General features: G+C 40.6%; 1 protein-coding gene across 4 annotated transcripts in view; it reads left to right on the top strand.

Moving 5' to 3' along the window:
* LOC124615790 (casein kinase II subunit alpha) overlaps positions 1-1,669 on the top strand; it is a 70,284-nt gene extending 68,615 nt beyond the window's left edge. For all 4 annotated transcript variants that reach the window (XM_047143911.1, XM_047143909.1, XM_047143912.1 and 1 more), the window contains exon 9: positions 76-1,669. In XM_047143911.1, coding sequence (XP_046999867.1) covers positions 76-182 — 107 coding nt within the window. In that variant the 3' untranslated portion in view covers positions 183-1,669. The remainder of the gene's footprint in view (positions 1-75) is intronic.
* Positions 1,670-13,035: the final 11,366 nt, after the last annotated feature.

Below are 13,035 nucleotides of genomic sequence, written 5' to 3'. Positions count from 1 at the left end.
TTGTCCAGTGTTACTCACTTGATTGTTGCGATTGTCATGTATTTATTTTAATATCTGTGTTTTTCTGATTTACAGTTGGTCCTCCTATGACTGGCAATTCAGTGGTGAGTGGACTAGTGCCGAGTTCCCCAATCATTTCTCCAGGAGCCGTTCCATTGCCAAGTGGGGCACTGCAGCCATAAAGTACATTCTAGTGCTCATGAAATCAGTTGTTTTCAGATCGAGTGCACTTCTGAGTAACAGCAACTACTCAATAGACACAAAAGATCAAACTCCCTTCGTGTGGTATTATCCACAGCCTTTCCTCCCACTTATTACTTCATTAAGAATTTTATGGAAGTAAATTTCAGTGTTACTTCAGTTACTCGATGTTGGCTGATTGAAATTAATCAGAAATAAAATCTGAACAGTTGATTTTGTTTCATATTTTATTGGAGGTATTGAGAACAGTCTAATTTATTGTAATTTTTTTAAGTTCTGTGTTACGTTGGTGAAGAGATGTGTGAATGTTTAAAAACAATGTTAACTGATTTCTATGTGAGATTTGCTTTAAAATGATAATACAAGTATACAAATAAATAATTTGGCTTCTGCAGCGCACCTGTAATGAGTGGTAAAGTGCTACTGTGGAAAAAGAAGACTGGAACATTAAAACAGGCAATAAGTTCTTTGTTAGCTGTAAATTTTTCCAATTGAAAGGAGGCATGATTTCTTTGTGGTTTTGTCTCAGTTGTATAGGAAAGATGGAATAAAGTTTCTGTAAGAATGGAATGCAGCTACATTGTGTTACTGTAACTTAATGGGCCACTTTTCCATCGAGTTATGATAACTCTTAGAGTATTCTACAGTGCATGACGCGTAAAAAAATACTTCAAAGATTAATGCTCATTCCATTTTATAATTTGCATTCCTTATCTTTCCTTTACTGTTGTAACACTTTTCATTTCTTTGAAGTCACTTATTTACACAGAGAAAAAGTAATGAGGTGTTGTATTTAGTGATCAAATGTTGCACCTGACCTCATTGCTTGAAAATAAATGAAACCTGCCATTAGTTTCCATACTGTGACATTTTGCAAATGTGTCCTCTTGGTACAGAAATAGTTATAGACATTGTTGAGGTAATGTGTAATTTATTATTTGCTCGACCCCAAAAATGATTTCCATTGAGAAAAGCTGTCTTACAAACGTAGTCCATATTTTATGTTTGAGAGACTGCTTTGAGCTCTGTTCACAAAGTTTTCATTTTTTATGTACAAATTATGAAGTTACTGAAAACTGTATTTTCTTTTTGTAAGTGTCTGGAAATCCACAGAACATTACTTTTACGTCCTACTCGTCTCAATATGTTACTACCTTCATAAAATTGGAATAAAGTAGACAGTATTGTTAGCTGCAAAAACAATTTGTAATCTTTAAATGACTGTTTTGTGATCCAAAACATCTAAAGCTAATATCAAAGTAATTTGGTTACAGAATACTAATAAATGTCATAAATCACTGGAATGCGAGTATAAATTTCAGAGATGTTTTTGCAGCTTACTACCGTGACTGCACTGGAACAATTTTGACCTATCATTTGGCTTTTACTGTTTCATTTTAGAAGTGGTTAACTTCACTGTGTATGGCAGCAGTTGTAATATTTGTAATAAAGTTTTTCATGTACAGTATTTCTCATGGTATTATATTTATGCCAGTTTCCAATAAATTAATCTATTCTTATTACTAATACCAGTTTTATTTTGATTGATAATATGAAACAGGATTCTCCAATATCCTTAAGTGTGCTTGGTGCTTTAAACAATTTGGCAGACAATGTTCTTAAAAGTTCTGATCAGAGAGATTGATAGATCACATTGTTTTGAGAAATGGAAATGGCACACCCAATGCTAGAGACTACAGAAGTATTGATCTCCCAGCCAATAAAAAATTGGTTATTAGGCCTGTTGTAGTTTTATACCACTGATAATATCTAATCCTGGATATTATTATTTTGTTTCCTTGCTGAATTCCTTGTGCGCAAGTCTTAAGTTCTTGCTATATAACAGTTACGAAGTGTTGTACTGTATTGACAGATGAAGATAAACTGCGAAATAAACTAGGAGTAAAAGTTTAATTACTGGAAAATTGCTACTTCTATAAAAGATAATTGTTAAAAGTGTAGTTGAAGAGCTGCCTGCTGAAGAAAATACAGACAGTACTTAATGAGGCCGCAGCATTTAAATTTTTAGCATTTTGATGCATTTCTAAACAATGTTTCTAGTGTTTGGGAGGCTTTAACTGGAAAACCATTTTATTAAGTGGACTGTTATACTTACAAATATTTATCATGGTTTGGGTTCTTCATTATATGGAAGATCCCCTTTAACACTGGCTGAGTTATTTGGGTCACGAATCAAAGAAAGACATGGCTATGTGACTGTACACACTTAACGTGAATGTCTAGTGAACAATTGTGTCCAGATATCTTTCTGTTAACTGCTTTCAGGACATTGGCCTCCCATGCATGTTAGCAGCCAGATAGTGGATTAAAAAGCCCAAATTGAACATAATTCAAATTACAGAGGATGAAATGTTTGGTTTTGCTGTCTTATAGGTAATTATGTTAATGCCCGCGAATTTGCTAATATGTTTTCAGATTATTTTCCTTCTCCATATAATTTGTGGCACACATTTCAACTGGAAGATCTGCTTTTTCTCATTATTAGTTTCCAAAACAAAACACCGTTGTCCTGCAGTTTATTTTATAATTTGTACGACTGTCTTTTTTTCAGACAGCTTAGTGTTTGTATCTCACAAACAGATTTACATGTCTCATCTCTTTCCCATATGTTCATGTTGACAGCAAAGATATGGAAATAAAACATCTAGCATCCGTTCAATATTTTGATCACACTGTTCTCTAACTTGTATGGTGTCCTTGCAGTTTACCACTGCAGTGTAATTTCTGCTGAGTGGGTTCGATATTGGTTAAGATTTTGGCTTTATAATAGATAAGTGTAAACTTCCTCTGGGCACCCTGTTTCCTGTAAATGAATGCAAATATTTCCTTCAATAGGATCGATGATTACTTTTCATCTATACTGAATAATTACAATTAACAATCCACATGTTGTCAGGACACTGGCTTCTAATTTAGAACAAGATTATCCAATAAAGGGCTGTGCCCAGTTATTCTGTAATACCATTTACACCTCCTTGGTTGTAAAGATCCACATTATTGCAATCAAGATTGGCAATAATAAACAGTTTTGAGTCCTGACCTAGAGGTCTGCCTGCAAAACTTTTGCCATTTCTTGAGTTTTTATATGTGATTTCATTCTGATTACAGCATCTTTTATTATTTAAAAAGAGCCACAGCTCTTGGCATTCCCTTTCAGGGCAGGCTCTCTTCTCACCAGTTTCCTTTAAGTCCAGGTGTAATTATAAAATTATCATCATCCTCTACTTAGGTCCTTCAATGCATTTTCTGCTAATGTAGATAAAGACTTACAAACTGCACATATGATTAGTCACTCCGAATAATGTTAAGAGGTAGAATGAATAATATGTCATGTAGTGCATCTCTCAGATTGTTATATATTCCTAATGTTTTTCACACACACACACACACACACACACACACACACGAGAACATGAGTTGTGAAAAGTTTGCACACATTTTTAATTGTTTTGTGAAGGGAAAATGATTGGTTTACTGATTCCAATATTAAGCAGAACATTATTTTAAAGAGGAATATAAATGTCAGGCTTTCAGGGAAAGCTAAAGATCCACAAAATACTCGAGCGTTTTATTCAATTGTTAAATAATTTCGGATACCTCAAGTGCGCTTTGTCTAAATCATAGTGACCTTTCCTTCTACACCCAGTTTTACTTCTTTTTTGGTGCTTCCCATCCCCCTCCCCCCCTCCTTTCCCCATCACCACCATTTTACAGAGGAACTAAAAAAATCACTTTAATGATTTTTTAGCCATCTTGCAACCTGTATAAGTTTACAAAGTAGTGTTAGTTCTTCATCTATCACAAATGTTTCACTTGATAGTGCTAAACCATTCAAGTGTAAGCTCGTGGTGGCACAAAGCTACATGCCTCAGAAGTTTTATAGATAGTGGGCTCAATCGATAGTATATCGTCTACTCTGGGCTTGTAACATGTTGGCAGGTACATGTGGAACCATCTGTGGACATGAAGGTACTGTCTTTGTTTCATTTTAATCTGGAACATGTGTATAATACATTCTAGTTGACACGTTTAATTTTTGTTGTCAAGCCAGAGAATAAAGTTTTAATTTTGAGTTCTAACTTTTAATACAAGCATTTGCTTTTTGTCTCCATCAACGTCTACCGTAGTAAGTAAATCTGTGAAACAGTGATTTATTTTATAATGCTGTAGCTGTGCAGTTATTTTATATTTAATCTCGCAGTTGATAAAGAAGCGATTGAGAGTTTAGATCTACACGTCATGCATGAACCTGAAGTTGAATAAGTTAAGATTAGCAATGAAGGAGCACGGTACTTTAGAATGATATTAATATCCGAACATGTCCATTGTAAACAACTGTTTTGATATTTAAGGTATTTGCAAAGAGAAATTTCACATCTACCATATACACTCATATGGGGTATTAATTATCAGGTTCAAATGTATGATTAAATTTTGCCAGAAACCAGAACACAAACTAGGCCAGACGTTTCTCTTTTGGGAACTTAACACTGACCCAAACTTATGTCATTCAGCAATGACTCAAAAGAAGAAAGAATGTCATAATCCTTAGTACAAGGCTGTGTTTGACCCACTGTGACCAAGTTGTTACAGTTGTGAATGAATAAGTTTCATTACTCGAATAAAAAGAAAAACAGCACTTCAAACACAGACTCAATGGATTCCATTGATAGTGGTAATAAGACAAAAAGTATGCAAATGAATAAAAGATCATGTCTGGCTTGGAAGTGGCAACAATACAAAAACATCAGACACATTAAGATATTGTCCATCTGCATATACATGTCAAGACTGTCAACGCAGCAAGCCATAAAATGTAACACTCTAGTTTGCTGATTTTAAAGGCACAGTTGATAATGATCTATAGTTAGTTTGGAACTTTTAGTTGGCAAGTGCCTTTGTAACATATCTGCTAAGTATTCTTGTGACTTGACATAAGGATACAAGAATAATACTACCATTTATCTTTTCATGAAGGTAATGAAATGTCTATATTTTTAGTACTTCTGTGGTGCTCATCATCAACAAGAATAGCTAAAATCACTCTTGGCCATCAACTGGGGGACAAAATATTGTTACTTGAATAAAGCTGTTTGAGATTTTAAAAATGCTAACATTGAGGAAACTGCTTCATTCCATAATGGCTCTTCTTTAATTGGCAGACTATGATTGATTATCATTAATGAAAACTTCAGGCTGTTTCATGAAAATACCTTCTTGCAAATTACCATTGAGAAAGGCAGTTCTCACATCAAATTGCTTCATGTCCATATTGTACATTCCAGCCAAAGCTAAAATAATACAAAATGATTAATATGTAACAATAGGTGAAAAAATTCCCCCATAATCAAGTCAGAGCTTCCGGGAATATCCTTTAGTACAGAATCTAGCTGTACATCTTACTATACTATTATGTGGTTTAATTTTGTAAATCAAATTACAACTGGTAGCCTGATTTAGAAGCCCCAAGCGATATTTGTTGCCAGTGTGAGTACATTTCATCTTTCATTGCTTCATACCACTTCTCAGAGTTTGTAAATGCCATCACCTCCATGACAGTTTGTGTAATTTTGGAAATGAACAGGAGTGTGAAGTTCATCATTCACACTCATTTCAAGGTCAGCAGCTATCTCAGTGGTGCAGGGTCCTTAATTTTGTTCAACAGCTTCTCCATTTTTCACAGTCTGTTGAATTTTTATCTTTTGCTTCTGCTAGGGAGTGGTAATCATATTTATTCCAGGGTCCTTTAGGAAATACGTGGTCTTTTCGTTGAAAACCACATCTCGTGAAACAGTTATTACCTTCGCTATAGAATCATACATTGTGAAGTTGTTACTTTAGTCACTTATCAAAAATTAGCATCTTTGATTTGCTTTGGCATTTGGATCAAAACTGTTTTATAGTATCCATGAAACATTCAGCTCCAAACTTATTCATATGCCTTAATGATGTTTTCTTCCAAACCATTTCTCATCAGGTATCTTTTCGCAGGTAGACATACAGGAAAAACGATTTAATGTATAGACTGCCTTGTTGACAGCTTGTGCCCAAGGTGTGTCTGGAAGACCAGAATTGAGAAGTATTCTGCGAATACTTTCCACTACTTGTTTGATATCACATCAGCTTTACCATTCTGCCTATTGCGCATGGTGAATTGGTTTCATGGCTAGTGCCAGTCTTCTTGAGGTGATAATGAAGTTGATCATTAGCAAACTTTGTCCCATTGTCAGTTCAGATAACTTCAAGCTTATTGCCTCTCTGCCTTTCCATGAACTGTTGAAAAACTAAGAATACAGAAGTACCATCAGTTTTGTTGTTAACTAAATATACAGCTCTGTATGATGCAAAATCATCTCTAAAAAGAACAAAATAGTTGGCTAGATGTAATGATGTGAGTAGCATCTTTCCAAATGCGTCAGTGTAAACAAATTTTGCAGTTCATGCAGGAGGAGTTGATAAATTTGATCTAAATACCTTCCTATGGAATATTAACGATGTAGAAAGAGACAGATTGCTACTTACCATTAAGAAGACACAAGAAGTTGCAGACAGGCACAATTAATGAAACACTCACACAAAGATTTCAGCTACAGCCTTCATCAGTAAAAGACACACACATGAGCAACCACACCTTACGCTAACACCATTATCTTGGGCTCGAATGCAACATCACGTGAGATGAAAGCAGCAATCTGGGTGGGTGGGGAAGTGGAAGGGTGTACGGGTGGGGGGAGAGACGAACACTGTTTGATGGAATTTGCAGGGACTAGAATGCCAACAGATACCGTGTCAGGAGGTTGAGGGGCAGGAAGGTAGAGAAAAAGGAACAAAAAAAGAGAGGAGTGGGGAAAGACAGGTGGATGCATTGGCAGAGGACTGGAAATAAACAGGGTGGGAGTTGAGAATGGGGAGGAAATTATAGGACAGAGGGGGTAGAAACTGTTGGGTGGAGTGTGTGGGGACAGTATGTTACTGTAGGTTGAGGCCAGGATAATTATGAGGAGGGAAGGATCCAGATGGCTTGGACAGTGAAACAGCAATTGATATCAAGTGTGTTACGTTGTGCCACAGTTTGGCAGGATCCATTCATCCTGTTGGATGGCTGGTTGGTAGTCATACCAATATAAAAAGCTGTGCAATGATTGTAGTAGAGCTTGTAAATGATATGGCTGCTTTCACAGGTGGCCTGGCCATGATGGGATATGATAAACCTGTGACAGGAGTGGAACAGGCAAGTGCTGGGTGGGTGGATTGGGCAGGTTTTTCACTCAAATCTTCCACAGAGAGATGATCTTTGTGGCAAGGGGTTGGGATTGGGAGTGGCATAGGAGTGGACTAGGATGTAGTGGAGGTTGGGTGGGCAAAAGAGCAGCACTTTAGGAGGGGTGAGAAATATCTTGGGTAGGATGCCCCTAATTCCAGGGTAGAATGATAGGTAATCAAAGCCCTGGCGAAGGATGTGGTTCAGTTGTTCCCATCTGGGGAGGTACTGAGTGATGATTGGGACACTCCTTTTCTGCCTGTTTCTTGGAGGTGGTGGGAGGATTGGGGGTGTGAGAGGAAATGGCACAAGAGATCTGTTTGCAAATTAGGTCTGGGGGATAGTGCCTGTCTGCGAAGGTCTTGGCGGGACCCTCAGCATATTGAGCAAGGGAGTTTTTGTCATTGCAGATATGCCATCTCTGGGTGCCCAGGCTGCATGGGACGGATTTTTTTAGTGTGAAAGGAATGACAACTGTCAAAATGCAGATGTGGTTGGTGGGTTTAATGTGGGCAGAAGTGCGGATGGAGCCATCGGAGAGGAGGTCAGTAGCTTGGAAGATGGCATGCTGGGTTGAGGAGTACCATGTGAAGCATGAGGTTGTGAAGGAACAAAGATAGGGTGTCTTGGTCCTAAGTCCAGGTCATGAGGATATCATCAATGAACTTAAACCAGACTATGGGTTTATTGTTTTGGGAGGCTAGGAAGATGTTTTCTAGATGGCCCACAAAAAGGTTGTCATAGGAGGGTGCCATGTGGGTGCCTGTGGCTGTGCTGCAGATTTATTTATATATCTTCACTTCAAATATGAAGTAGTTGTGAGTTACGATAAAGCTAGTAAGATGTACGAGGAATGAGGTAGTGAATTTGGAGTCTGCAGTATGTTGGGAAATATAGTGTTCAAAAGTGCTAAGACCATGGGCATGAGGGATGTTGGTTTATAGGGAGGTGGCGTCAACAGTGATGAGTAGAGATCCAGGAGGTAACGAGGTGGGGGTGGTGGGGAGTTGGTGAAGGAAGTGGTTGGTCCTTTGATGTGGCAGGTTAGATTATGGGCAATTGGTTCGAGGTGTTGGTCAATAAGGGCCGAAATTGTTTCAGTTGGGGCACAATAACCAGACACTATGGGTCATCCAGGTTCGTTGGGTTTTAAGATTTTGGGGAGAATGTAGAAAGTGTGTGTGCAGGGTGAGGAGGGAAATGGATCCAGGAGAGATGATCTGGGAAGGGCTTTAAGCAGGGATTGGAGTTTATGTTGGACTTCTGGGATGGGATCATTCTGGCAGAGTTTATAGGTGCAGGAGTCAGACAATTGATGGAAGCGTTCTGCCAAGTAGCTACTGTGATTCATAACAACATTGGTGTAACCTTTGTCCACAGATAGGATGATTAGGTCATGATTTGTTTTGAGGTTCTTTATGGCTGTTCTTTCTTCTACTGAAAGGTTGGTGCTCTGAGGAAAGGACTAGGGGAAGGATGGTGTGGCTAAGTTGGAGATAAGGAATTCCTGAAGGTGACCAGTGGTTGGTGGTTAGGTGGGGGGGGGGGGAGATCACGATTGGATGGTGGTATCAACTGGAAGAGGCAGGGTTCAGTGTTGGAATTTGGGTGGTTTTGGTTGGAGTAGGTCTTTGACAAGTCCAGCATGGTTAAATTTGGGTGTAAGGCTAAAGGTAAGGCCTTTGGAGAGCACTTAAACTTCTGTGAGGGTTTTGGTGGAAAGGTTAACAACAGTGTTAAGGGAATGTTTAGATTCTGAATTTGGTAGGGAGTTGGTAGCGAGTTTTGGGGGATGTGGTAAATTGAAAATCTCAGCTATGCAGGGTTTACCTGCTACGAGGGATGGACGAGGAGCAACACTGTGGATATGATAGGGGTTGGATAGTGGTACCCCAAGGCAGCAGTAGGATGTCAGCAGGTCAGGTAACGTATTGAGGTTGTGTCTGGAATGCTCCTGCAGGTGCAGGAGAGCAAGAGATTCAATTTCAGAAGTGTTATGTATAGAGTAGAGCAGTATTATCTTGTGGAGGGAGCAGAGGTGGTTCTGAGATGTCTGTGCCATGGAGACATGTTGTTGCAATACCAGGTTAGTGAGAGCCAGGGACTGGCAGAAACTGAAAAGGTATAGGTTATTCTGAAAGGAGGGGTAGGATTCAGAGAATGGAATCTTTACAGTTCGGCCGTTTGGGGAATTCCGTGGTTTAGGCAGCATTTGAGAAACAGGATGTGAGACTGGGTTTTAGACAGGGAAAGGGGCATTTTTCTGAACTGGTGGAGAAAGATTGAGCGAGAGTCCATTGTCGCAGGAATGGTGTAAAAGAAACGTGACTGACGCAGAAATCGTGAAAATAGGTGTTGATGGTTGTGTGAGGAGCTGGATAAGTGAAAAGATGCGTAAAAACTTCGTAAAGACAAGCAGAAACACACAAAAATACGCACATATACATAAATATACGCACAAATACGTAAAACTACGTGAAATGCGTCAAACCACGTAAAAATACATTAAAAACGCACAGAAACGTGGGAGAAAAGGAACGAAGAGATGAGTGTGTGTGTGTGTGTGTGTGTGTGTGTGTGTGTGTGTGTGTGTGTGTTGCGATACACAAAGAGAGGAGGAGGAGGGATGGGTTAGGTCGAGGATCAAACGTTCATGTGGCACGGGCAGGTGTGAAAATAAAACACTAAAGTACGTCAGGATGAGGGATGAAGTGGGATCAATAGGAGTAAATATAATTATAGCTATCTGAGGAAAGAATCTGGGGCTTTAGATGCTGCAGGGTCATGAATACCTATCATCATGCCATGGTACCCAAGGTACTTCTCACCCCTCCTACCGAGCGAGGTGGCGCAGTGGTTGCACACTGGACTCGCATTCGGGAGGACGACGGTTCAATCCCGCCTCTGACCATCCTGATTTAGGTGTTCCGTGATTTCCATAAATTGCTCTAGACAAATGCTGGGGTGGTTCCTTTGAAAGGGCATGTCCAACTTCCTTCTCCATCCGTCCCTAATCCTATGAGACTGATGACTTCGCTGTTTGGTCTCTTCCCCCAAACAACCCAACCCACCCCTCACCCGTCCTAAAGTGCTGTTCTGTCGCCCACCCAACCTCCACTACATGCTAGTCCATCCCTATGCCACTCCCAATCCCAATCCCTTGCCACAAGGATCATATCCCTGTGAAAGACCCAGGTGAAAAACCTGCCCAACCCACCCACCCAGCACTTCCTATTCCAGTCCTGTCACAGATTTATTCTACCCCATCAGGGGCCATACCACCTGTGAAATCAGCCATGTCATTTAACCAGCTCTGCTGCAATCATTACACAGCTTTTTATATTGTTATGACTACCAACTAGCTGTCCACCAGGATGAATGGCCACTGCCAAAACTGTGGCCAAGAGCAAAGGGGACCACCCTTTGGCACAGCACGTAGTTGAACACAACACCTTGATTTTAATGGCTTCTTTACTACCCTAGCTATCTGGATCCTTCCCTCCAGCACCAGCTTTTCTGAACTGCACAAATAGGAGTTATCCTTGCAGCACATTCTCCCCTCTCGTAATTATCCTGGCCTCAACCTTCGGTAACATACTGTCCCCACACACTCTATCCAACAGTGTCCACTCCCTCTGTCCAATCATCTCCTCCCCATTCTCCCCTGTTTATTTGCAGCCCTCTGCCAATGCTTCCACCCATCTTTCCCTGTTCCTCTCCTTTTTTTCACCACCTTCTGCCACATAGTATCCTGATACTTCACCTGTTGGCAGTCTAATCCCTGTGCACTCCACCAGACAGCATTTGCCTCCTTCCCTACTTGTACAGTACTATTCCTTCCCCTTCCTCGCCCCCTCCAGATTGCTGCTTACACCCCACAGGATTTCCACCCCCTCCCCCCCCTCCACCCCTTCCCCGGAGATGTTGGAGTTGATGGTCATGTGTGCGTAAAGTGTGCTTGCTTGTGTGTGTGCGAAAGGTGTGTGTGTGTGTGTGTGTGTGTGTGTGTGTTACTGGTGAAGACTGTGGCTGAAAGCTTTGTGTGAGTGTCTTTTAATTGAGCCCATCTGCAACTCGATGTATCTTCTTTATGGTAAGTAGCAATCAGTCTTTCCCTACATTGTTGATATTCCTACCTGCAGTTTCCATTGTTTGATTTTTACCTTCCTGTGGAGTTAATCGTACTGATATGATTCACGAAAGAATTCTTGAAGTGTACATGCCCCAATCTCTTGCGCCTTAACAGAACTATGGCGTATGATTCGTCTGTTCAGTATTTTTCGTAGAAAACAACGTCCTGTAACACTGATTTTTTATTCATATACCAGTTGCCACTGGACTCTCACTAAGTGTCTTGTTGTTATTGTTGTTGTCATCACTGAATATGATTTTTAAACTTTTATTGTCTGTTGGTCCCACTGAAAAAAGACTTTTCTTTCAACCAGGTACACATAATGGATCCTCTATTGTACAGGGTTCCCATACACCATTTATTAGTGCATTTAACTTGACTGATCCAATACTTTCAGCGTAGACAGATGAATTCTGTCTTGATTGGGCCTTTGTACTTCCCTGGTACTTTAAATGTTGAAAACCGTTTCTGGTGTGAAGTAACGTATTTCGATGCAGTACTATTAGCAAGCTAAACAATATCACAATTAGTAGCCAAAATCCCTGGCAGTACCAGGAATCGAACCCAGATCCTCCACGTAGCAATTAGACATGCTGACCATTGAGCTATGGAGGCAGACTGTTGTATCCTCATCACTACTCCGTGTCCTCGTCAACACTGTAGAGTCTTGTACCACAGGAACTGAGGGAGAGGATGTTGTTTGGTGGCTGTTACCCTCTTTCTATAACACAACTGCACACATGCATTAACAGGATTCTTTATTTACATGAACAGAAAGCTATTTACCTTTAAGAGAGTCCATGCGTTGTGGTACAAGCTCTTCCGCAATAATCCACATTAGCCTCACTGTTGGTGAACTACAAGTCCTGCTGTGCAATGAATGACAGACGCCAAACTGGAGTGCAAGTTGGTGCATCAGTGACTGAGCTAGTGACTGACCGACTGCACTAGAGACTGAGACTAAGACTCGTAACTGAGAGACTGAGCCTAGTGGCTGAGACAGTGAGCGACTGAGACTGTGGCCCTCTGGTCAGAGACATAGATCTAAATACATGCTCTTGGGAGGGCGTTGGTGGTATGTTTCTTGTGAGTTTCTTTGGCCTCTCTCCTGATAGGCACGCTTGATCCAGCGCCTAATGTCGATGTTCTTGCTACATCTTTGTGCTGGCGACAGCTTATGCCATCACATCCCCCCCCCCCCCTCCCCTGTAATGCCACACCATTGTCGAGTAGGGTGGATGCGAGCGACAACAGGGAGGGAGGCAGGACGCTGGACATAGAGATGAATCGGGAGCTGTGACTGCGGAGGATGGCATACTCCTGACCGTACCCCGCCATCTGGCTTGCGAGGCAGCAGAAACATCCTCTGGAAGGCTGCTGCCAGGGCACATGTCCAGGCCTCAGGGCGTGTCCTGGGGCG

The sequence above is a fragment of the Schistocerca americana genome, chromosome 5 (genome assembly GCF_021461395.2).
Source record: "Schistocerca americana isolate TAMUIC-IGC-003095 chromosome 5, iqSchAmer2.1, whole genome shotgun sequence".
NCBI lineage: Eukaryota > Metazoa > Arthropoda > Insecta > Orthoptera > Acrididae > Schistocerca > Schistocerca americana.
This window is presented reverse-complemented; position numbering and strand designations above follow the sequence as displayed.